Source organism: Apis mellifera, linkage group LG15, assembly GCF_003254395.2.
Source record: "Apis mellifera strain DH4 linkage group LG15, Amel_HAv3.1, whole genome shotgun sequence".
NCBI lineage: Eukaryota > Metazoa > Arthropoda > Insecta > Hymenoptera > Apidae > Apis > Apis mellifera.
Genome location: NC_037652.1, coordinates 9,344,158 through 9,372,079, shown reverse-complemented (window position 1 = coordinate 9,372,079; position 27,922 = coordinate 9,344,158). Strand labels below are relative to the sequence as shown.

Sequence of the window (27,922 nt, the reverse complement as noted above, 5' to 3'; positions counted from 1 at the left end):
TTGATTTATTTTATTTTAAGAAAAAATATATAAAAATATATTAAATGATGAATAAAATTTTAAAATATATAAAACATTCGAATAATTATTTGTATATATATACAGTTGATAATAATCAAAATTGTAATTATCAAATTGAAAATATATATAAACACAAAATATATTTATTTCATATTATTAGCTAAAAAATTGTTTTATTTTTTTAAATAAATAATTAAATGAATGGAAGATTTTAATATGCACATATCATTTATATGCGCGCGCGCGCGCATACATAACACCATACACACATGCACATTTACACGTACAAAATATATTAATAGTTGTTTAAAGAAATTTTGTCATGAAAATAAGGTCTTACTTTTTAAATATGAAAAATAGATATCACCCATCTTATGTATTTACTAACTATGCAATATCTAAAATGGCGAAGTACTGGGTGATTGTTTCTTTCGCTAAATAGGTTATACAATACAATTGTAATTGGCAGAAATAATAACAAAATAATTTGATTCGATAGAATTATAAAAGAGTATTATGATTACGTTGAAATAATTAGTATTTGTGCAACATCTTAATGTTCTAATAATAAAAAAAAATACGTGGATAATGGCTGAAAATGTCGTTCAGTGCGATGATGAGTTTGTACATTCCATCAAGACATTACTCTGGGGTAATAGTATTAAAAAAGATGTTTTTAAACGGTGGGCTCAAGGTAAATTTATATTTTCATATCTTTTTTTATAATGAGATTCAGATTATTTATATTAAATTATTAAATATAATTAAATATAAGTTTGTAATAAATAAACGTTTTTGATTTTATTTATTTATAAGGAATGAAACAATATTTAATAAATTTGATATTTTATAAAAAATATAAATATAAATAATCAATATAAGACTTATATTAAGTACTTATTATTATACTTTTTATATTTGATATGTTTATTAATATGATAAATGTTCAATAATATTCTAAATGGTTTAATAATTTCTAAATGGTTAATAATTTATATAACATTGATTGTTAATAATTATATATTGCTGTCATAAAATATATAAAATTTTGTCAAATATATGTGTAATAAAATAATATCAATTCTTATATTATTAATTAAATATATATTTTAACTGAAGTAATATTATTTTTCTTTGTATATTTTTTTTTTATATTTTTAAAAGTTAATAAATTTTTAAAATATTAAAAATATAAGTTTTAATCCCAGAAAATTATTTTATCAAAAATTGTAAGTATATATTATATTTTGATTTTTTTGCACTCAAAAAATAAGATTTTCAATATTTTACTTGGAATATACATATATTATTTATATTATTTATATTATAAACATATATTATTTATATTACCTATATTAATCCATCAATTTTATTATATAACTATTGATCACATTGATATGTGTATATATATAAAACCAATAAAACTAATTTATATGTATATAAAAAATATTAAATTTTATATATTCATAATTTTTTAACTAATAAATATTTAAAATTAAGAATGATATTTTTACAATACTAATTTAATTCAGCTATTTCAGTTTCAGAAGCATTTATTTATTTATTAACATTATTTAATTAATAATAATCATTATTATTAATTAAATAAAAAATTAATAAAATATTAATTATTTACTTTTTTTTCACAATAAATGGACGATATAGAGATTTCATATCCAATTATAAATGAATAATATATTGAAATAAAATTAATTATTAATTATAAATTAATTATTAATATATTAAAATAAAAGTGATTTACTATATATAAGTGATAATTTATCTATTATTATATTTTACTAAAAGATCAAAGTTTTTTGGAATTACAAAATTTATAGATTTCATTTTATTAATTATTAGTTACTAATTTATTTACTATTAACATTGAATTGTCACAATATATTGATAATACATATAAAGCAACATTTGTATTATTATTTTGCTTTATTTTATTTTTTCTATACTGTATCATATATAATATATATTATATATTATATCTCTTACTATATATAACTATATATTATATTTATTTTAAATTGTTTATTATAAAATTCAATTGCCAATTATATATTAAATTTTAAATATTGCTAAATTTAATAAATGAATTGAAAATTTTTTTTTAAATAATATTTTATATTTAGTGTAAAAAATGTATAAAATAATTTCAATATTATATTTTAAACAATTCAGTAATTATTTAATTTTTTAATTTTTATTTTATTAAAATAACATATCTATATTTATATTTTTTATTACAAATATTTTATATAAAGATTTGGAAATATTATTATATAAAATATTAAAATATGTTGTTTATTTAAAAATATGTAAATATAAATGATATGGAAAAATAATTATAGAATTCTAAAGAATATATGATTCATTTGATTTTGCAAAATAAAAAAATTTATAAAGACAATGTTTAAGTTTTTTAATGAAAATTTATTTTTTTTTATCAAATATTGCTAATATTGCTAAACTGTTTTTTTTTTTCTAAAATTTTTAAAACATTAAATATATATATATATCTTATACAAATCAATTTCAAAATATGAAAATATGAATATTGATGGAATATTGGAATTAATGCTATTTGATATACAATTTGAGATAATTGCTTGATATAAATAGCATTTTAAAAATTTATTTTGATATCAAATATAAGAATATGTAGTAAAAAACATTCATTGATATTTTACAATTTCAATTTGAATCATTTTTTTTATATTTTTCATATTTTTAATCAGAGATATTTAATCTTATTTACAATATATACATATATATGCATAAAATAAATAAAAATCATTGCTTAATCATAATATAAATTATAAATAATGAAATTAATAAAAATTAACATAAACAGTAATTAATATTTACATATTGTATTATAATTATATTTATAAGTATTTTAATATCAACATGGATTCATATTAATTTACAAATAATAATGATATTTAAAATTCATATTAAAAATTCAAATTTTTAAATAACTTAATTCATTATTTTATACTTATTTCTGTTGTTTTAGGATTTTATTTTAGTCCCGATGAGCCAACAGCATTGATACAAACAGAAGGTGGTCCTTGTGCAGTAATAGCTCCTGTCCAAGCCTTCATTTTAAAGGAATTACTATCAGAGACTGATGTTTCAACTTGGAAAAATATAAATTTAGATACATGTTATCAACTCCTTGTACGAGCTTCTATAGAAATTTTGAAACAGGCAGCTGGGGAAAAAGTTCCAAAGTTTTGTATTGTCTTCATGGATTGTAAATTTTCAAATGAAGACAATGTAAGGAAAACCAAATGGGTGGAAAAAATACCAGAAATTGAAAACCGTGAAACAGAAATAAATGTAGCAAATAATGAAAATCAAGAAACAAAAAAAAAAATATTATTGATGGAAATGAATGAAGAATGCAGAAGCATAGATTCCGATCTTTTTCATTCTCAATTGAGGTAAGAAAACTTGTCAATTATTTATATTTTAACAATAACTTTGAATATAAATTGAAAATACATTTAATTTAAAAGATATATTTTAATTTAATAAATTTTTTATTAATGTAAAATTAATCTATTATATAATTGCAAAAATTAATTATATTCTTATCATTAGGAAAAAAACTAAATGTTTTTTATAAATGGAAAAAAAATCATAAAAAAATAAATATCTTATTTATTTATTGTATAAAAAACTTTTTAGGACAATTTATTATTTTAAAAAATTTGTGTGAGTTAATGTAAAAATTTGATGAAAATAATGTTTTCTCAAGATCATTGTTATTTTTTAAATGAAACTCTATATTTGTTTTTCAATAATTCAAAAAAAAAATTTAATGATTTTAATCATTATATCTTTCTGATTTGAAATATTTAATCCTAAAGATATATAAATTTTTTTGAATATTTATGATGCACATAGAATTATAAATTTATTCACATATTAATATTATTCACATATATATATAAATAATTTATGTTTATAAATATTTATGTTTATGATCCACATGATATCAAAAAACAAATACAAGATTCCATTTATAAAAAAACAATGACTTTTACATCTCATGAAAAAACTTTGAGAAATTTTATTATATTGTATTTTTGCAATATTATTTTGTCTTTTGTGAATTTTTTTCATATAATATCAAATAAGCCTAATATTTAAGTGATTTCATTTAACTACTTTATTCTATATTTAATTTTCAAATAATTTAAAGTAGAACATAGAACATCTAATATTTATCGTAATGATGAATTCTCTTTTTTAGACTTTTTACAACTAATACTTCTGAACATGTGGAAGAATTTTTTTTAGAGAGGTTAGAGATGTTAAAAGATCGATATGGAATTTTGTTGCTTCTTTATAGTATAATTGTTACAAAAGGTGTAACTGAAATTCGTTCAGAAATGTCTGATCCATTAGAATCAATGATTGATTCAACATATGGCTATGGAAATCAGAGTCTTATAAATTTAATGCTTACGGGAAGAGCAGTCAGTCATGTATGGGATCATGATCAAGATGTTGGAGGATTGAGTAAGATATTTTTATACTTTGTATTATATTACATATGGATTTGATTAGATAATAAATTTAATAAGAAATTTAGCTGATATATTGAAATAGAATAAATAAATATATATTCTCTTTCTTTATATTTAAATGTTTAGGTTTTCGCTTACACTTCAAAATTTATGATTATGAATTTATTAATTATAATAATTTGAAAATGAGTAAAGATAAAAAAAATGTTGAATACATAATTTATTTGATTTTTTATGAAAAGGAATTTAATATAAGTGTAATTTATATATATGCATATGCGCATATTTTATTCTTTGTCAATTTGCTTTATTTGTTTAATAATGTTTAATTTAATACATAAATCAATCTTCAAATTTTTTTAAATCATTTTATATAGAAAATAATATATATATTATGTATTATATATTATAAAGTAATCGAATAGAATAGTTGAAAAATGATTAGTTTGTAATTATTTTTTAAGAAATATAATAATTATAATAATGTGATAACATAATAAATTTTTCTTTATTTTGATAAATATTTTTTTGTTTTTGTAACAAAAACTATATTTATATTATATATATTGTATATTTACAATAATTATATATATATTATATATTATTACGATAATTACATATTTCATTAGTTAATTATAATGAAATACGATTTATTTTTAAAAAAAATTTATTATATATTAAATTATTAAATTATATTATATTATATATTAAATTTATATAGAGAATAAAATTTATGCAAAGTAATGAGAATTTGATTTGTGAAAAAAAAGTATATATATCTATTTTTTATTTGTAATAATAATAAAAAAAAATTGTATGATTAAAAATGCATAAATATATAATCATTATAACATAAAATGAAAATGGTTTTAAAAAGTATTTTAAAAAATATAAACTTAAAATTTTTTTTAGTTTAAAAGTAAATTTCTTATATTTATTAATATTAAAAAATATATAAATTTCAGAATTACGAGGAATAGATACACAAAATGCAATAGGATTTCTTGCACTTCTTGAACATTTATGTTATTGTGAAGTAGGAACTTTCTTAAAATCTCCATCAAATCCTATTTGGGTGTTGGGTTCAGAAACTCATTTGACTGTTCTGTTTTCTACTGAAAAAAAACTTGTGAGTCCAGAAACACCTGCAGATCAAGCAAAGAGAGTTTTTAGAAAATTTGATCCAGAGGGAAATGATTTTATTCCTGCTAATTTATTACAAGATGTTCTTGCTGAACTTGGATTGGTTACGGACTCAGATTAGTAAGTATTAATTATAAGATATATATTATTATAGATTATTATTATATTTAATTATTTTAAACTTATATCTATGATTGAGCAGAAAAATGAAATATTTATTATTTTTAAAATATATATTTGAGTTTATGTGTTGATTGAATTTTAGGATATCTATGATAGAATCTATGATAATTACTTAAGTAATTAATAAGATAGAACTTTATATAATTATTTATCTTTAAAAGTGAAAATATATGATTTCATTTCATTTTATAATCAAAGATATGTTTTCATATATCTTCTTTTCAAAATTTCAATCTTTATAGAAAATAATCCTATTTCTAAAATATATTTATATTAATAAATACTATATTTTTAATGTATTATAGAAATAAACTATAAAATTATGGTTAATTTGAATATTTCTGACTCATAAATATGATTATAAAATTTATAAAATTCTTGAAATCCTAAATATAATGAATAATTTTTGTAATGTATATTAAACTGTTTTTTTAAAAGTTATGAAGCATTAAAAATTAATGGAATCTGTCAGAATCCAAGATAAATAAAAATTCATTATGTTTATAAAGTTATAAATAGATATATTTTTTTTAAAATATTGACAAATTTGAAAAGAAATTTTATTTTTAATAATATTTCTTATGAATTTCTATATTTCTTAATTGAATAATGATTCTTTATAATAAGTAACATAATTTATATATCTAATTATTTTTAAAACAATAATGCGTAAATATTGATTTTATTAATCATGTTCGCTTCAATTCATATTCGCATTCCAATTCATATTCAATTTTACTCAATCAATTTCCATCTATTTCTCCTTTATTATTCTTTTTATGTCATCATATTTTCTGTATATTATACATCGTTTTGCTATTTCTAGTAATCCTAAAGAAGATATAATTTGCAATCATTTTTATGTTAAATTTAATGTTAATTTAATTTAAAATAAAAAATTTTATTTTAAGTTGTTTAATCATATCATAATTAATTTTGATATCTTGTTTCAGAATAATAAATTATATTATTATGTTAAATATTATAAATAATTGTTTATTGATATTATGGTAGAGATTTGATAAAAGTGTTATTTCGATTATATATATATATTAATTATAATCTATTATAATTTTAATTTACTGTACTATATATGTTTATTTAATTTTTTAAATAAAAATTAAATAAATATAAATAAAAAATAAAATAATAAATAAAATAATTTAAATAAATATTAAATAAAAAAGATGGATAGATAAGAGATAATAATCAGCTCTTAAATTTAAACTTATATTACATTCTTATAAAATAAATATTCTTATTAAATTTTTTATTATATTCTTAATTCTTTTAATCTTGTGTTGATTTGACATTTCTCAAACAAAAATTCTCAAAATAAGAATATCTTTCCAGCTTTTTAATAAACATTATCTAATTCTTATAAAAATATATAATTCTTTTTTGCTATAATTCTCTCGTAAATTCTTTAATAAACATAATTATTAAATTATTTTATAACTATAAATTATTTTATTTTTATATATATTTTTATATGTTGTATGTATTATATATTAGTAAATTTTTAATAAAATAATATCGAGTATATATATATATATTATTTTTTTTTGCTACATTTTAGCATCATATATATGTATAATACAAATATGTATACAAATATATATGATACAAATCACACAAAATTCTTGTAGACTCTTAATATTAGGTTTCCACTAATTTTTGATTTATTATAATTTTTTTCTGCAAAATTTAATTTAAAAAATATAGAAAAAAGAGAAAAATTGCATCACAATTACAGATTCACAAAATTCTTTAATAGCAAATAATAAAAGAAAAATATCAGTATGTAGTAATTAAAATTAATTTGATAAAATCACGAAAGTAGATGTTTCGAGAATCACCCTTTGAATTCATCAAAAATGAAGAGAATGTTAAACATTGAATAAGAATGAAATAAATAAAAAAAAAAAATAATGAATGTACTTGTATGAAAATATTTTCAAAATTAGTAGAGATAATTCCTTATTGTAATTGCAATTTGTTTTTATTACAGTGTCAATGTAATGAAGAAAAAATTGGATAGTGAAAATTTGGGAATTATTTTACGTACTAATTTCATGGATGAATTCTTTCCTGAAGAGCCGCGAACGTGCCCAGATACATTTCCGTTGTATCATTATAATGGTCTACAACATAGCAATCCAGAAAATAAAGTGATATATCATAAAGGTCAAGCAGTGTTACTGGAATGTACTATCAAGGGTATTATGGAAAGTAATCCTATGTTAACAGTACTTCAAACAAAGTGGCCCAGAATTGAAATTCAATGGGATATTGGTCAGAATCCGAGCCTTAATTAATAAATTCTGCTAATGTTTTATTTTTAACAATACTATTAGAATTGTTATGCAAGAAAATAAATAACAAAACTATAAAAGAGCTTAAGGTGTACTTAAATTTAACAAACGAAATTTTATATTTGAAAGTATTTAACAAAAATCTTCAGAAAAAGAATTAATAAGATTTCTTTTCTGGATATATATTTAAAATAGAATTTTATTTATAAATGCTAATATTCAATGATTTTAATATACTATAATAATTTGATGTTAATACCTCTATTCATCAAGATTAAAAATTATATTTATTCGTTCTTTTATAGACGAAATTAAATTTAAATATATTTTAAGCGATGGTTTAGAAATAATTATCTAATAACATATTATTAAAAATTTGCAATATAAACATTGAGTTGATAAAATATTAATTTTGACATAAAGAAATTGAAAATTATTTGATATCAAAATAAAAAGGAGTTAAATTAAATTTATTAATAAATGAAAGTGGAAAAAATATGTGAATTCTGCTTATAAACGATATATAATAGAGAAAAATAATAACGGAAATGTAGTAAGAGAAATATGTGAATATTCATATTAAAAATGTAATAAAAAGTAGTGTAAAGAGAAAAACAATCTAAAAGGAAGTAAGAAAATAAAATTTTAGGCAATGTACAAATCTATGTAAATCGTATCAATGGCTAAATGTGTAGTTAGATCGAAGTTATAATCTAGTCATTAGATCGACATATTAATAATATTTTCACTTTCCTCCCATTTCTTTTTTTTTTTTTTTTACATATAATATAAGGGAACGCATGATTAATTTCGTTTTAATTTTTATTTTGCAAAAACTATGTATACATAATAACATTTTAAATGGGTAAAGCATATTTGTACAAAAAAGAAAAGAAAAACATATTTGAGTGCAAAGAATGTATTGAATTTCCTAAAAAGAATTTATAAATACAATTCAACATTGAATTATATTAGCAACAAAACAAATCAGGTTATGTTTTAATTTTTTTCATATCTCAATTTGATTTTTTGAAAATACAATTTTTTTTATGCGTATATGTTTATGACTATACATGTTTATATAGACATAAACTTATAATTATATCTTATGTATTTACTGTAATTAGAATAATTAAAACAAATATCCAAATGTCAACTTCTTTTAGAAACTTATGTGTTATAAACATAATGAATAATAAAATTAAGAATAAAACAATGATAAAAACAAAAAAATGTGTATATTTTATAAATATTTTACAATCGAATTTATTAATCTATTTATAGATATTATATTATTTTAAACGTATATTAACTTTGTTATTAATAAATACATACATAAATGTATGTTTTTAAAATAATACATTCTACACATTTAGAAAGTTACATTATTATCTGAAATATTTTCAAATATTGAATTAAGAATTTTATTTTTAAAAAAACATACAAAAATTGATTACAAATTAATAATTCAGGGATGTTTTTTTGAATATTTTAATCTATATAGCTGAAAGATTACTAACTGAATTTAACTAGCTGTATTTGAAAATAAAAATATTTGTATATAATCATAAAATTTCTTAATTATCTTACATGCAATTAATAATTTAATAATTTATTTTCTAATTACAATTTTGAACAAATTTAATCCTTATAAATTAAAAGAATGAAATTTAAAGAGAAAAGATTATAAAATAAGAATATATACTTTTTTTTTTTTTTAAATTTTTTAGACTTGAATCGGAAATCAGGTTTGAGAATAAGATAAATTGTAATATTTCTTATAAAAAATTTACATTACTTCAATAAAGAATTCATTAAATCATTTATAGATAAAATATATAAAAAATAAAATAAAAAAAAAATGTTCATTTATCACGTTTAATAGATAAATATATTAAGATTTTCATGAAAATCTACATAAGTTTAAAAATCTATATTTTTGAAATAAATATTATACAAAAAAAATAATCGATCTAGATATTGATCTAGGATGAGATATTAGAGATAAGATACGTGTATTTCTATAAAAAAAATTTTAAAATAAGAAAAAATAATGATTTACATCTCGTGATAGATATGACTGAAAGAGATATCATATATAAGTGTAAGTATTATATGTAATAAATAAGTATTTATTATTTGATTCGGTTAGTCATATTTATAATTTCTATTTCTTTCGTTTGTTCAGAAGTTCCAGTTGTATTAAATCGTGATACATATCAAATATATATATTTTTAAAATTTTTTCTATCTAAGAAATTTTAAACATTATTTGTTCAAATAAATATTTGATTTTTCTGAAATAAAAAGTTTAATAATTGCTAATTATTATTAAATTTATTGAATTTATTCAATTATATATATTTTTTCTTAAAATAATTTTCTTATAATAATATAATAATTAAATAAATTTTATTTAATATTTATACATTATATTTATTTCATAATGTATTATAATTCGAAAAATTTATTTTGTAAGTACAATTTTACATTTATTTTAACTGTGTAGTTTTTAAAATAAATTAATTAAATTTTTTACCTTAGAATTTTATAAAAATTTTATAAGATATGCAAAGGAAATGTCATTTTTTCGTGAAAATTTCAAAAATAAAAAAATAAATGGTATCACAAAGAAAATTATTTCCGATAATCAACAAGAAATTGTGACGTTTTCTGTTCAAAAGGAATGCAATGATGATGAATTGGAAAAAAATTATCAGTTGATAGTTGGTAAAATACTTAATGGACGTGATACGATTATAATTACTAAGGAGAACCAATTAATGGATTTGATTAGCGGTGCTGTTAATAGGACTGATCAATATTATTTATTTGAGAATGCATTTAATATAGTATCATTTACACTAAAATTAGAATATTGTTCGCATGTAAAATATCATGTAACATTAGTAAAAAAGATTCCATTAAGCGTAGTTGAAGATCTCACAAACAGTACTGAATTTTTATTTGGAAATCTATGGTTTCTTATTTTGCCTAACAATGCTGATATTAATCAATGTGATGAATATGTGATTAATGATATATATAAACTTTCGACATATGTCAATCAATTACCCCTTCTGAACTATGAAGCCGTTGCTTCGCCCGCAATGTATGATGGTCTTAAAATTTTATGGTTTAAACCTGATAAAAATATCTATCAAAAAGAAATTAATTCTTTTGAATTTGAAAATTAATTTTAATTCTTTTTACTACTTTACAGATATATAAATGTATATAATATAATAAATATAATAAATATACATATGTATACTATGTAATACTTTATACTATGTAATACTTAATACTAAAATAATAATGTTTTAGAAGATAATAAATCGAATATTTTGGAAAAATATTTTTCTTTGTTTTTTTCTTGTTTATTATTTTATTTTTTTATCTTTTTATTTTTCTTAATTTTCTTGTTATATATTTTTGATAATTATTAATATTAATATAATTATTAATATTAGATTAAAAATCATATGAAAAAGATCTTTTGAGATAAACATTTGAAGTATTACATATAGTAGCTAAATAAATATTCATGTCTTTAATTTATAATTTATAATCTTATTTTCGATTATTTATTTATAATAATAGTAATTGTTAATAATAGTAAGAGCATTCAAATACAATAATAATTTTTGTAGAAAAACAATAATATATTTATCTTATAAATTGCGTCATTCCTTGCAATCGTTTCTTGAGTGCGTAAATTTTTCAGAGTATATAGATAAGGAGAAGAAATAGAAAGAAGGAAAAGTAGAGTAAAAATTATTGAAATCACACCATCTCTAAAATATTGCAAATGAAATATGGAGAAAATTGTAAATAGAGAAAGAAATACGGATATAGAGAAAACAAAATTATCTTCAGCATTATCTTTAGTAGAATATTAAAGATATTTCTTTAAAAGTACTTTTCAAAAGATGGAATTGATCTTTTTCATTTATGGCATTTAGAGATAGTGCTGATATTTTCTGTTTGTTTTTTCTTATCATTTCCTCTTCTTATCTATATTTATAAGTCTGTCAGACAATATATAAAATATCAATTGAAATCTAAATTTAAATAAAAAAAATAATAGTGTGATGGAAATAGAGCTATTGAATTTTCAAATATTTTTTAATTTTCTTATAGAAAATTTATAATTATATATATTTATAATTATAATATTATTTTTATAATATTAATTAGTAATATCTATTATATGTAATAAATTAATAATTAAATGAAAGAAAATAAGCATATGAAAAGAAATTCAGTTGATTTATAAAAAATGAATATAATTTTTTTATAATAAAAAATCAATTGCATTCTTTTATTTTTTTTAATTTAAATGATTTATTCTTAAATTTAAAGTTATACAAATAGTAATATATTATAATATATATTATAATATATAATATATATATTATATATCTATATAATAATATATATATATTTTTAATCAAATGTCTTTTATTAGAATTATAATTAAAATAAACTTTTTTATATTGTTTAGATATGTAAATTTTAATATATTCTGTATGATATTATAAATTTCCAATATTATTTATTAATAATATATTATAAATATTAATTTTTACATAATAAATAAGCATACAAGATTTTAAATTTATTTTATTACAGACATTTAAAACTAATTTTTTATGAATACAATTCTATTTTTGTTTTATAAACAAATGTTAGATATGCGAAGATAAACAAAACAATTATATTCTTTCTTATTTATATATATATATAAAATATAAATAAAATTATTTTTCTTTACCCCACTCTTCTGAAACATATTTTAATAAATCTGTAAGATTTTCAAATTCAGTTCTACTTTGAGGAGGATCATTTTTTGGTATTTTTGGTAAAATATTTCCAGCTTTTAATCGAAACTCTTTAGCATTAGTAGCTCCAGATAATTTCCAAATTCCATAAAAAAGTATACTACAACCACTAATTGCCCATGCAGAACCCCATAATAGAGCTCTTGTAGCAAGTGCTGCACCAGATTCTTGAAGACCTTTTCCTCCCATAAATCCAATATCAAAATGTTTATTATCCTTTTTCTTGACTGATGCTAAAGCATTAAAAAAACCGATCATAGCAGAAATTCCTGCTATTCCAGTCAAGAATAATGTTTCTGAAACAAAAATTTATAATATTGATATTATTAAAATAAAATAACATAAAATTTAAAATATATTATATTATTACAGCTAAAAAAGTATAGATTATATATAATTTCATATTTTATTATAGAAATAAATTAAATTCATATTTTTTATTCTAAATGAATTATAAATTTAAATAAAATATAAATTTTATAAATTAAAAAAATATATAAATTTCTTATTTTATTATATACATTTATAATTAAAATAAAATAATAATCAAATAAATAAATATAAATAATACAAAAATATATATTCAATATGTTCTTTTCAATTTATATAATTTTAAATAAAATTAAATTACTAAATAAAATTAATTTAAGCACATATTTACCATATAACATTTCTTTTCTTTTCTTTATATCTTGTTTTCTATTTACTTCTGACATGATTATTGTTTCAAATTATATTATTTTTCATTTAATTGTTAATACATCATATTATTGAAAAAGTAACACTTGGGAAAATCTTTGGAAAAAATTCAAATAATACAAAATGTTGAACGTTGTTATATTGTTTCTTCACTGTTTATTATATGAATTCTTTAAAAATATATAAAATTTATATCAATTATCAATTTATATTAATTATTATTTTTTATATTTAAATAATAATAATTCTTATAACCTTTATCACATCTCTTCATAAAAAATTAAAGTAAAATTTCAAAAAAGAATATTAAAATTTTTTATCCTTTTTTTATGCATTTCATAAATTCAATATGTAAATCATTTTTAATGTATAAAATTCGAAAATAGCGATCATAATTATTAAAATTCAATGATTCAAAAGTAATTTTTATTTAAGATTACAATTCGGATATTTTTACATGAGTTACATGATGCCATGTTGAACTTTCATCCAATCCAATATAATTGGATAATAAAAGCACCAGTGCACCAAATTCAAATTATTTGGAATAGAAAATTCATATATATTATAATTTAAAAATTCAAATTGAATATTATATTATAATTTAACATTCTTGAAATAATTAAATAATGAGCATTTTCAATAACAATTAATGATCAACTTTAGAGATTTAGATTTTACTTTATATAAATATCAAATTTGAGAAAAACGATAGTTTCAATATATTAATCTATACATTCAACAGAATACATCGATTTTTTCAAAACATTGATGTATTGTTTTCATTTCTATATGTAATGTACAATTATAATTATATACAGTATATAATTATATACATAATACATAATACATATAATACAATATATAACTATTACATAATTCAATAAAAATGATTGCAAATATCAAAATCAATAAATTATACGAAAATTTAATTGATTATTTCCGAAATACTTTATTTGTTGCAATAAGTTGATAAAAGAGAGGTAATTATATTAATCTATGAAATGTATATTAATATATAATAAAAATGATAATAAATTTATCATTTCTTTTTTTTTAATATTTAATATATTCTCGAATATAATTTTTTGCAATTATAATGTCATATGTACTTGAGAACAATAAATATAAACAGATGAAATGAAAGTATTAAAAAATAATTTAAAATATAATGATAAATTATTTGAATATATAAATATATAAAATAAAGCAAAATATTTCCAAAAATATTAAGCATTTTTATTTCTTTAAATACTTTTTTATGATCTTATTTTCTATTTCTTTTTATATAGAATAATATAAAAAATTATTTTACAAAAGAAATTATAAATAGTAATACGGTTTAAAATAATTACATTTTATAATATACAATATATACAATGTATATATAAAAATAAACATTTTTCTTTTTTAATTTTTTTTGGAATAGAGATATAGTTTGATTTAAATACAATATTATATTAATATTATACACACACACACACACACACACACATATTGTTTTATGAAATTATATTTATATATATACTTATATATGTAAATATATATAATCTTTATAGAATTTGCAATGTAATTATGTATATATAAATACATATCTTTAATAAATTAATTATTTTAATTACACAAGTATATAAATAGTTTGTGATCAGTTCACTAATTAAAAAAGGCGCCACAATCTGAGCTGCCACGTAATGTTGTGTGTCGCGTCGATGAAATACAACATTTTCGAGGATAATAAACTACGAATTATTCTGTAAAAAGTGTAATGTACATTTCATTGTGCAGTGTCGAATAAAGTTTTTATCATATATTCTGTGTTAATCTTGTCCAAAAGGTGAGAAATTTTTTTTATTATTGCAAAAATAAATAAAAGTACAGATTTCACGATATTTCTACTTGAATTTGACATTTTAACCTTTTTGGATTTCTTTCTAGTCTTTTAATATTTGTACAATTAATTAATTAAATTAGTTTTTTGAAAATCAATATTAATATATATTAATATAATTACTTACATTTAATTTTGAAATATGTATACATTATTTTATTGCTAACTATTTAATATTCAAATAATTTTCAATAATTAATAAAGAATATTAATAATATTTTTATCAATGTTATATTAATAAAGAATATATATTATATCTTTAAATTGAAATTTTTTTATATTTTAAAGATATTTTTTAAATTCTTCAGTTAATAAAATAATAAAAATAAAATATATTTAATATATATTGTATAATTAAATATAATGTATAATATAAATATAATATACATATAAATATAATATAATTAAATATAATGTTTTTATTTTTATTTTTTTTGTATTAAGTTTATATATACTTTTTATTATTTTTTATTTATAATATTAATCTCATTTCCTTGTATTTTACAATCTTAATGATAATATTTTTATATTTTTATATATTCTAAAATTTGTCTAAAATAATAATTTAAAAAAAAGGATATTTAATCTTTTTTTTTAGTATCTAAGTCAGCTATCAAATCCAATGAGTATGCCACCAGATTCTATGAATAAACGATATTCAGAATCATATTCTGATCAAATGAATCATATAAATAATCAAATGAATATGATGTCTACAACACAACTTGGTTATAATAAACTATGGGTAAGTGATAGACATGAATATTTTAAAGCATTTTATATAAAATTATGTATAAAATATATTTTATAATACATTACATTATACATTGATGTAATTTATGATATTAAATTAAAATTTGTTCAAAAAAATTAATTATATTTTATGTATTATTTTTTATATTCAAATGAATCATATTTATTATAATATTACATTTATATAAGATATATATATGTATTTTTTTTTCAAAGTTTTATGTAAAACTTGAGTTATTATAGTTTTTCAAAAATTAAAATACATTGTTTAATATGATAATTATTTGTATTAATGATTTTTTATGTTTAAATTTAATTTAATTTATCTGTTAAATTTTTCATTGTAAAAAATGATCAAATTGATATAATTATATATTTATGAGACTTTGAAAAGACAATTTTTTGGAAGACCAAAACAAATACAAAAGTTGATATATAAACATATCAATTAAAGCTTATTAGTTATAAGTAAATTGTAAATATTTATGTAAAATTTGAATCTACAAAAACATACAAAATGCACATAATAAAAAGATACAAAATATTTAAGTTAGAATGTATACTATTATGTTTGAGAAATAAAAAAGTAAAGCTTTATTCTTTAATTATATTTATAACAATTTAATTTTGCAGAAAAATCTATGATTTAGTTACAAGAAATTTACATTAGATGAAACGAAACAGAAACAGAATAGTTTTATTCTATCTCTATATTTATCTAATACAAATTAAAATTGTTTATAATTTAAATATAAATAAAATTTTTTTTTAATTTTTTTTGTATAATAATTTTTATATTATTGCATTATTTTGTTAATAAATTAAGATAAATAATAGAAAAATTAGACAATTAATTTAAAAAAAAATTATTGAATTACAATTTTTTTATATACTCATAATTATGAGGTGTATTTATTTTTATTTTTATTTTTATTTTTTTTACTTAATTACTTAATTTTTAATTTTTAATTTTGTGTATACAGTCATTTGTATTAATATTTTAATATTTTAGTATACAAAAGATTATTGTTGTATATATTTGCTATAGATATAATGAATTGATCTTTTTTTTAAATATTTCTGTAATAAATAGAAAAATTTAATATATTTAATGCATATAATATATAATAAAGTATACATATATTTAAATATATAATATATGCATTAAATATGTATATTGTGATTTTAAATATGTGATTCGCGATCATATTTCTGTTCGAAAATGGCGCCTGAATTAACTGAACTGCCACGTAATGTTGTATAGTACGTCAATGAAGTGTATTTTTTCCAATAATAAATGTAAAATTATTATTGTCAATTATTGTGAAAAATGCAATATGTATTCTATAATGAAGTTTAAATTTTTCTTCATATTTGTGTAATAATTTTATTGAAAAAATGAAAATCTTTTCCATATTAAAAATATCCAAGAAAATTTTAGGCTTTATAATATAAACTTTTTTATCTTTTTTTGATTTGTTTTTCTCCTTAATAAATCATTAATTAAATTTTAAATTTAATTAAATTAATCTTTGAATATTGAGATATCAATTAGTTTTTTTTCATATTGCATGTGATTAACTTTATTTTTTCAGTTATTAAAAACTATTTGGTAATTGACAGGGAATATTGTTTTAATTTTATTTTTATAAGTCAATTTCATTCCAATTTTTATTAAATTTTGAAAATATTTTTTAAATGCTGTATTTAATAAAAGATTATAAAAGAAATATTTAATATCTTTGTTTATTTTTGTAAATATTAAATGTATAATTTTAATTTTAATTTATATATATATTTTATATTATTATATATATTATTTATATTATATTAAATTTATATATTTTTTCAATTTTATTTATAAAATTTATAAATAAAATTATAAGTGTTTAAATTTTAGATTTATATTGAAATAATTTTTTTATATTTATTTTTGTATTTTTGTAAAAATTTGAAGTTTTATTTTTATAATTTATAATTATAATTAATATATAATATGTGTAGTAAATATATAATATAATTAAAAAAGAATATTGAATCTTTATTTTCAGTATCCAAGTCAATCATCAAATCCAATGAGTATGCCACCAGATTCAGTGAATAAACGTTATACGGAATCATATTCTGATCAAATAAATCATGTAAATAATCAAATGAATATGATGCCAGCACCACAAGTTGGATGTAATAAATTATGGGTAAATAATAAAAAAAAATATATATTTAAAGCAATTTTTTATCTTACATAAAAATTATAGACATATTTAATTTTTAAATTTCATATAAAATTATTGATTTAAGTATTTAAAATGTAAAACATTAAATGAGAAAATTATAATTTTTTAGTTTTTTATTCAATAATTTTTTATTAAATTTTTTTTAATTATAAATTTTTATTGTTAAAAAAATGATAAATTAACATAAATATAATATAAATATAATATATAATAAAATCATACAATTTATAAAATACAAGTTTATTGATAATTAATTAATATTTAATATATTTAATGAAATAGATATATAAATAGATATTTAATGATAGATAATAAGATGTAATTTTTAATAATTTTTAAAAAATTAAAACATTTTGTTGATTAAATATCTTATAAATATTTTTCATTATGTATTTTTATTTAAAAAAAATTATGAAAAAAACAATATTGTAAAAAATAATATTATATAGACAATCAGTTTTGAAAATTAATTTTATTATTTATTGTAAATAATATTAATTTATTATAATATGTATTGATTATGTGAATTTTTATTATTTATAAATTACTTATAAATTTATTACTTAAAATGTGATAATTTATTAATTTATTAATAAGAAAAATTATGAGCATATATTATATCTAAGAAATTAATTAATATAGTTATATTTTATTATTATATGACTAACTGTGATATTAATATAAAAATAAATATATAGATCATAAATTTTAATAATTTTAATTGATTATATTAAAATAATAATTGATTAGTTTTTTTTATTCATTTATTTAATATTATTACTGTTATTTTCTTTTTTTTATTTTTCATTAGTAATATTTTAAAAATAAAGAAAGATCAAATGAATTTTTAATAATTGAAATAAAAAATTTTTGTTTTATTAAAAAATTAAAAAAAAATATCTGTAAAAAAGTGAATAAAATATGTAATATTTTTATAATGTTTGCTTCTAATTATTGAAGAATGTTTGATTTTTTTAGTATCCAAATCAGCTACCAAATTCAATGAATATGCCACCAGATTCATTGAATAAACGATATCCAGAATCATATCCTGATCAAATAAATCATTTAAATAATCAAATGAATATGATGTCTGTTACCCAACTTGGTTATAATAAATTGTGGGTAAGTAATAAGCAATGGGTATAATATTCATTTTATTTATGTAGAAAAGTTTGATAATTTAAAAATTTTCACTTAATTTTTTATAATTTATTAATATTATATATTATTTTAAAATAATTTTATTATGTTTTTATATAATTTATTATTTATATAACTTTTATATAACTTATTTTTATATTAATACGTAAATTTTATATAATTTAATAAAAATTAAATTTATTCGATTAGTATTTAACAATCAATTATTATTATTATTATTCTTTTATTGTTATCCTTATTCAAGTAACATTATAGATCTATTTTTGTTTTAGGGAATGGAGACTATTGATCTTTTACAATGTCGAAATGTTCTACCTATAGAAAAAGTAGAGTCACCAAAAATTAAACTTCATCAAGAGTTTTTAGACAGTGTGAATTGTAGTCCAGAGTAAGTATTTTTTTATCTAAAATCAATAATTTAGATAAAAAATCAAATTATAAAATTTAAGATTTATAATAAATAATAATTATAAAATATAATGATATTATTGTATATATTAAATAAGTTCATTAAATAACAAATATATTATATAAATATTGCATATTAAGTTAATTATTTAATTAATTATTATAATATTGATTATTTTTTTAGTATTTCTAAGTTTTAGTTTTAATGATTTTGTGATTTTTTTTAGCATTTTCCGCTGCACACTTACAAAGATTCCTGTATCAAATTCTTTGCTACAGAAATCTAGATTGCCTTTAGGAGTTTTAATACATCCTTTCAAAGATTTAAATGTAGGTAAAATATTTTCTTTTAAATGTAAATATATGAAATAGTAACATATAATATTTTTGTATTTTTATATAGTCTAATTTATTAATAACTATGTTATTGTACTTTCAGCATTTACCAGTAATACAATGTAGTACAATAGTTCGTTGTCATGCTTGCAGAACATATATTAATCCATTTGTATATTTCAATGATTCAAAAAGATGGAAATGTAATCTTTGTTATAGAATAAATGAATGTAAGTACAATTTTTTTATATTTTCAATTTGCATATATATATATATATATATATATATATATATATTTATTATTATATTATTTATTATTATTATATATATTTAATTAGTTTTTTTAATATATATTTTGAATGAAATGATAAAAAAAATATTTTGAATGAACATTACATGAAATTATTTTTATATATATATAAAATAAAAAAAAGTTTTATATTAATATTTTTATATTAATATTTTTATAGTGCCAGAAGAATTTCAATTTGATCCTGTAACAAAATCATATGGAGATCCATCAAGAAGACCAGAAGTAAAAACTAGTACAATTGAATTTATTGCATCTAGTGAATATATGGTAATATTCTAATTAATATGATATATTAATATATATTAAAAATAATAAATAAGGAATAAAATTTATAGAAATATAAAAAAGTTAAAAAAACATTTTAAATATATTTAAATATAATGCATAAATTGCATAGGAATTAAAATTTTTATTATAATAATTATAACAATTATTAATAAATTATAATAAATTGCTTTTGTTTATTAAAAATATTTTAAATTAGTAAATATTTCTTTTAAAAACCGTTTTAAAAAAAGATTTATCAAATTGAAATGAAAAATTAAAAGTATTTAAAAATAAATAAAATAATAAATATGTTTAAGCTACGTCCACCACAGCCAGCTGTGTATTTGTTTGTTTTGGACGTTTCGAGATTAGCAGTAGAAAGTGGTTACTTGAACACAGTCTGCAACGTAATTTCAGAAGAATTATCAAGACTGCCAGGTGATAGTAGAACACAAATAGGATTTTTAGCAGTAGATTCTGCTATACATTTCTTTGGCATACCTGACAATGTATCACAACCTCAGGAAATGATTATGCTTGATATCGATGGTAAAATTATGTTCATTTTTTAACTTTACATGTTACATTTTAATAATTATTTACATATTATTTTTATATTTAATCATAAACAATATTTATACAGATGTATTTCTTCCATGTCCGGAGAATTTAATTGTCAACTTGAAAGAACGAGAAGAATTAGTAAGAGATTTATTGATTCAGTTACCCATAAAATTTCAAGGAACTCATGACACAAATAGTGCATTGGGTGCAGCTCTGCAAGCTGCATATAAACTTATGGTATGTAAAAAATATAATTATTTTATGGAGCTCTGACAGAGTGAAATATGAAAAAAAAAATAGAAAATAATGGATTTATTATTATTAGTACTTAGATTTATTGTTAAGTTTGTATCTTAAGGCATCAGGAAAGAATAGTTTAAAATATATATAAAATTAATGCAAATGAATAATATACAATAGTGAGATGATGTTCAAACTTCTATTTTTTTAATGTCTCTAGCGACATTATAATAGAAAATATTGCCGCAATTTATTCGGAAAAATTATATTTTGGATTAGTACCATTTAATAGTTGCCTCCATAAGCAGAATGGCGAACATTACAGATAATGAATAATTAAACATATATATAAATAATAGCAGTAGCAAAATTGATTTCAATACGATCTGAAGTATCAAACTTACTTCCTTATATTTAGTGCCTATGATGAAAACAATCTAAACAGCATTGTTCTAGATTCTTAGATAAATTAAACATATGAGTTATAATATCTTAAAGAAAATATTACAATAAAATCTAATATTAAAAATAAATCAAATGAAAACAATATCTATTGTTAAGAAAAGAAAAAAAATATATAAAAAATAAATGAAATATTTTATTTTAGTCACCAACTGGTGGACGTGTAACCGTCTTCCAAACTTGCTTACCAAATCTAGGACCAGGTTTATTGCAAGCAAGAGAAGATCCAAATAACAGAGCAAGTAAAGATGTACCGCATTTAAATCCAGTAACAGATTTTTACAAAAGATTAGCACTAGATTGCAGTGGACAACAAATTGCAGTCGATTTATTTTTGTTAAACTGTCAATATTGTGATCTATCTACTATTTGTACGTATTAGTTTAAATTATTGTTTTTATTTTTTAAATTGTATTCGCGCGCGCGTGTGTATATGATATTCTTATTAAAAAATATAATAATTTATTTAAATTTATTTATTTAAATCAATGATGTTATTAATGCACAAATATGAAAATATATTTAAATATATTAAATATAATTTTATCATTATAAAATAATATTACATTATATTTTAGCGGGTATGTGTAAATTTTCTGGAGGTTGCATATATCATCTTCCATTATTCCGCGCTTCGAAACCACAGCATGTGGAAACACTTGACAGAATATTGAGGCGTTATCTTACTAGAAAAATCGGTTTCGAAGCAGTGATGAGAATACGATGCACACGAGGATTGAGTATTCATACTTTTCACGGAAATTTCTTCGTGCGATCAACTGATCTTCTTAGTTTGCCTAACGTTAATCCAGATGCTGGTTTTGGAATGCAAATCTCCATAGAAGAGAATCTTTCAGATGTACAAAATGTTTGTTTTCAGGCAGCTTTACTTTATACATCAAGTAAAGGTAAATATATCTTTGTATCATTATTTAAATAGTTTCATATTTTAATAATTATAACAAGGATTTAAAAAATAAAAAATATTTTTAAAGAATATTATGCATAATATTTATATTATTTCGTCTAATCTTTAAAAATGTGTATTAACATTTTAAATATTAAAATATAATTATATATATAAAAATAAAAAATATAATATATTTATATATACATACATATTTTTTAATTTTTTAATTTTAATTTTAATAATTTTAATCATTTTAATTTAAAAATATATATAAGGTGAAAGAAGAATTAGAGTACACACATTGTGCCTACCAGTAGTTTCTACTTTGTCTGATGTTCTTCATTCTGCTGATCAACAATGCATAGTAGGCCTACTTTCTAAAATGGGTAAGATTTTTTTTTTTATATCTATTTATATATATATGTTTATTTTCTCTTTTTTGCATCCATTTTTCAATTCTGGCAATAAATTTTTAATTTTCTTATTTAATATTCTTTTCTAATTATTCTGGTGTTACATATTATATAGATATTATATATAGTCTTGTATATTTATATTTTTTATATTCTTTTTTTTTTTTTAAATTTGTTTTTTCATTAAGATATCTTCATATCTTTTTGATTTTATTGCTTCTTATTTTTTATCTCGACTAATTATATTTTTTATTTCTATTCTTTCCTTTATTTTTCTTAAACATTTATCAATTTTTTTATTTTGTTCTTTTTTTTTATTTTAATTTTATCTTTTTTTTTTATTTGATACAATATATTCAGAAATATTTATTATTAAGATAAAAAATAATATTATATAAAAATCAAATGAAATATAAATCTGATTGATTATTTTTGATAGATTTAATATATTAAAATATTATATTTATAAAATTACATAATATTACATATTAGTAAGAAAATAAATAAAAAAAAGAATAGTTTTTTTTTTGTTTCTGTTCTGGATGCAATTCCACTAATATTTAAAAATGAAAGAAAAGTTAGGGAGAAATATATAGGATATTCTGATTCAGTATTTAAATAATCATAAATTTAGACATATTTATTGACATAAAATTTTTGAACAATCTTATTTATTTTGAGCAGTTTATATTTTGGTAAATTTTTCTTCATATTTTTTTTCTTCAATTTCTTAAATTCGTGTAATTAATTATATTTGCTTTCCTTGTGTCGTTTTCAATGTTTAATGCTTATAATCGTGTCTTATACATTTATAGCTGTAGACAGATCTCAGCAATCCTCTATATCTGATGCAAGAGATGCTCTAATAAATGTGGCCATAGATGTTTTATCAGCTTATAAATTGTCTCAATCAGCTGCCTCTGGTGGACTTCTTGCTCCAGCAAGTTTAAAGCTATTACCCCTATATATTATTGCTCTACTCAAATGTGTAAGTATTAATTAAAAAACGAATTTTTATGTCATTATAGAATTATAAAATTTTAATATATATTCTTTGTATATTACATATAGATCATATTATATTGTTATAATAATAATTTTGAAATAGTTTAAATTTTTCAGTAAATTTAAACTATTTTTTAATCAACAATATCTATTGGATAATTTGCTGAATCCTTCATTCTAATATTCTTATTGTGTGTATATATATATATACATATATATAATTCTTCATAAAAATATTCTTTATTCTAAATTTAAAAAAAAATCAGAATTATTTTTAATTTTTAAAGATAAACTTTTTAAAAAATTTAATATGATTTTAATAGATATTTATCCATATGATTTATGACATTAGATTTTTGTATATGAATGTAATTTTAAAAATTTTAAAATTATATATAATTAAAGTAAATATTAAAATATTTTATAATATTTTATAATATGTATTATTAAATATATATTAATAATATTATATATTTTATAATTTTAAGATAGAGAAAAGTAAATTTTGTACTTTTAATTATTTAAAAAAAATATTATCTTTTTCATTTTTGAAATATTTGAATGAAAATGTTCATTATATTCATCATTATAATAAATACAACGAAAAGTTAAAAACTTGAAATAATTGTATGCTTGTGTGCATGCGTGTGTGTGTAAACGCGCGCGCATGTGTAATATTTATTTTTAATATTATAATATATAAAAAAAAAAATAAATTGTAATGAGATTGATATCTCTTTTCTCACAATATCTTTTTGTCTAAAATCACGCAGTTTTATAAAATATATTTTGTAATATATTTTTTCATAAGCTAAAAATGGAAATTCTGCTTTTAAAAATGTACGAGAAATTCTGTGAGAATCATCCATAAAAATTTTTGGTCAATGTTATATTATTAAAATTAAATATACTAATATTTTGCACATATATGAATTTATTATAAAACATTTTTGGTAAATTTATGGTAAATATTTCTTTCAATGTATTATGTAATATATATCATTATCATAATCATAATTATCATTATCATTATCATTGTTTTTTTTAATGTTCTAAGTAAAAAGTTAATTTAATAATTTTAAGTAAAAATAAAAAATAAAAATATCTTTTCAGATTGCTTTCAGATCTGGAACAAACACAAGACTTGATGATCGAGTGTTTGCTATGTGTCAGTTAAAAACTGTACCGCTGTTTCAATTAATCCAAATGATTTATCCAGATCTTTATCCTATTCATGCGTTTGAAGATCGAAATGCGAAAGATATCGATGGTAAATTATGTCCACAACCACCTAGATTACATCTTTCTGCTGAGAAACTTGACTCTAGGGGTGCTTTTCTAATGGATACTGGAGATCAGATATTTATTCTAATCGGCAAAAATATTCATCCTTCGTTTTGTTGTAATGTGCTTGGAGTTTCTGCTTTTCCATCAATACCAGAAGAATTTGTAAGTTCATATTTTTATATAATTGATTACATGATTGATCAACGAATTCTTAATGAATGCTATTTACTTTAATTCACTAGTTTAATTCACAAAATAAAAAAGAAATATTTTTTTTCCAGTATGAATTACCAGAAATTGAAACAACAGAAAGCGAAAGGTTACGAAACTTTGTATTTAGTTTGCAAGAAGAGAAACCCTATCCAGCTTCTATACAAATTATTCGGTAAATTTTTTTATTTCTATTTACAGAAAAGAATTGTTTTAAATTTAAAATATAGTAAAAAATATAAATAAATGAAGTACTCAATGAAAAATTGTTAATATTTTAAACTGTTATAATTATATAAAAAAAAATCATCAAAAATATTAAATTATATAATAATTACCCTAATCTCATTTTAAATAGTGAAATCTATTCATATTCCTGAATTCTTTTTTTTTTTTTTTATAAGTTTTAATATGATATATATAAAAAAATAAAAATTTCTTCTTAAAAATTTAATTTGCTGAGATTAATTAGTCGAATGAAATTATTTATTTAATAAAAAATATATTCAAAATTTTTAATTTTTAATTTTTAATTTTTAATTTTCAGGGACGACAGTCATTTTAGGACACTTTTTATTGAGCGATTAATTGAAGATCGTTTTGAGAATTCTTTGAGTTATTATGAATTTTTGCAACATCTTAAGACTCAAGTGAAATAATAATAGAAGAAATTATTTTGGGATTAATGAATACGGAAAGTATATAACAAACAAATCTTAACATGCAAAAGTCATTGTTACAGTGAAAGTGTTTAGCAATTGTGAACTGTGTTCAAAAAATACGAACTTTTTGAAAACAATTGTTTGATCAATTAATTAGAATGAAATATTTAGAAATATAAAAAAATCATATATATATGTATATATATGTGTGTGTATATATATATATATATATATATATATATTATACATACATATATTATACATACATATATGTATAATATATACAAACATACACATTTTTGTGTATACGTACAGACACACACACACACACACACACACACACACACACACACACACACACACACACACACACACACACACACACACACACACACACACACACACACACACACACACACACACACACACACACACACACACACACGTTTGTAGGAATGAATGTTATTTTTATTTTAAAAAACATTGAAGCATTTAAATGAAATTCAACTGTAATTATTATTTTATTATCACTATAATAATAATATAATAATTGTTGTTATGCTTTTTTCTTGTAATCTTTTTGAGCTAGTTAAATGAATTTGAATTGTGTTTTTATATTTGTTTTGTTGCTAGAATTTGTAATTATTTGATTTTGTTATCTTTCTCTTTGAAAAACTGCCAGAATTTTTTAATTTTGAATCCTCTTTTCAGTTATTTTGCTTTATATAATGCATATCCAAAATGTAATAATTTGAAAATGATCATCTCAGATAAATAACTAGCTACAAAAAGTTTTATTTTTTGGTCAAAATCATTTTGTAAATAACTGTTATATATTTTACGTATACTGGAACAAGAATTTTATAATAAATTATGAATTATGATTTATCTTTAAATTGCGTAACATACCTAATTTTTATATCATGTATACTTTTATATATATATATATATATATATATATATATATATATATATATATATACACATATACAGTATTTAAATTAACTGGGAAATATGAAATATTTTATAAACAATATAAAATGATACA

General features: G+C 18.2%; 3 protein-coding genes across 7 annotated transcripts; 2 read left to right on the top strand and 1 right to left on the bottom strand.

Annotated features, from left to right (window-relative positions):
- Positions 1-325: 325 nt before the first annotated feature.
- Positions 326-9,009, top strand: LOC412828 (ubiquitin carboxyl-terminal hydrolase MINDY-3 homolog). The gene is made up of 5 exons (XM_396280.7): positions 326-715; positions 3,050-3,479; positions 4,295-4,563; positions 5,537-5,834; positions 7,909-9,009. The coding sequence occupies exons 1-5, from the start codon at positions 610-612 to the stop codon at positions 8,213-8,215; spliced, it is 1,410 nt and encodes a 469-aa protein (XP_396280.4). The 5' UTR covers positions 326-609; the 3' UTR covers positions 8,216-9,009.
- Positions 9,010-12,889: 3,880 nt separating this feature from the next.
- LOC552237 (transmembrane protein 242) lies at positions 12,890-13,939 on the bottom strand. Its single transcript, XM_624613.6, has 2 exons — positions 13,718-13,939; positions 12,890-13,352 (listed from the first exon to the last, which is right to left on the bottom strand). The coding sequence occupies exons 1-2, from the start codon at positions 13,770-13,772 to the stop codon at positions 12,976-12,978; spliced, it is 432 nt and encodes a 143-aa protein (XP_624616.1). The 5' UTR covers positions 13,773-13,939; the 3' UTR covers positions 12,890-12,975.
- Positions 13,940-15,433: 1,494 nt separating this feature from the next.
- LOC411410 (protein transport protein Sec24B) lies at positions 15,434-27,033 on the top strand. Of its 5 annotated transcripts, XM_026445463.1 has the most exons (17): positions 15,434-15,589; positions 16,242-16,388; positions 18,448-18,594; positions 19,612-19,758; positions 20,070-20,185; positions 20,433-20,535; positions 20,645-20,771; positions 21,012-21,121; positions 21,439-21,670; positions 21,765-21,922; positions 22,533-22,758; positions 22,966-23,295; positions 23,573-23,683; positions 24,526-24,698; positions 25,829-26,164; positions 26,284-26,387; positions 26,760-26,871. In XM_026445463.1, exons 2-17 carry the CDS (start codon positions 16,266-16,268, stop codon positions 26,869-26,871), a joined length of 2,655 nt encoding a protein of 884 aa, XP_026301248.1. In that variant the 5' UTR covers positions 15,434-15,589; positions 16,242-16,265. The 5 variants fall into 5 exon arrangements, with proteins under 5 accessions (XP_026301248.1, XP_026301249.1, XP_026301251.1 ...); XM_026445464.1 differs by lacking the exon at positions 15,434-15,589 and having other exon boundaries at positions 16,266-16,388; positions 26,760-27,033; XM_026445466.1 differs by lacking the exons at positions 15,434-15,589; positions 16,242-16,388 and adding an exon at positions 17,605-17,659 and having other exon boundaries at positions 26,760-27,033.
- The last annotated feature ends 889 nt before the right edge of the window (positions 27,034-27,922 follow it).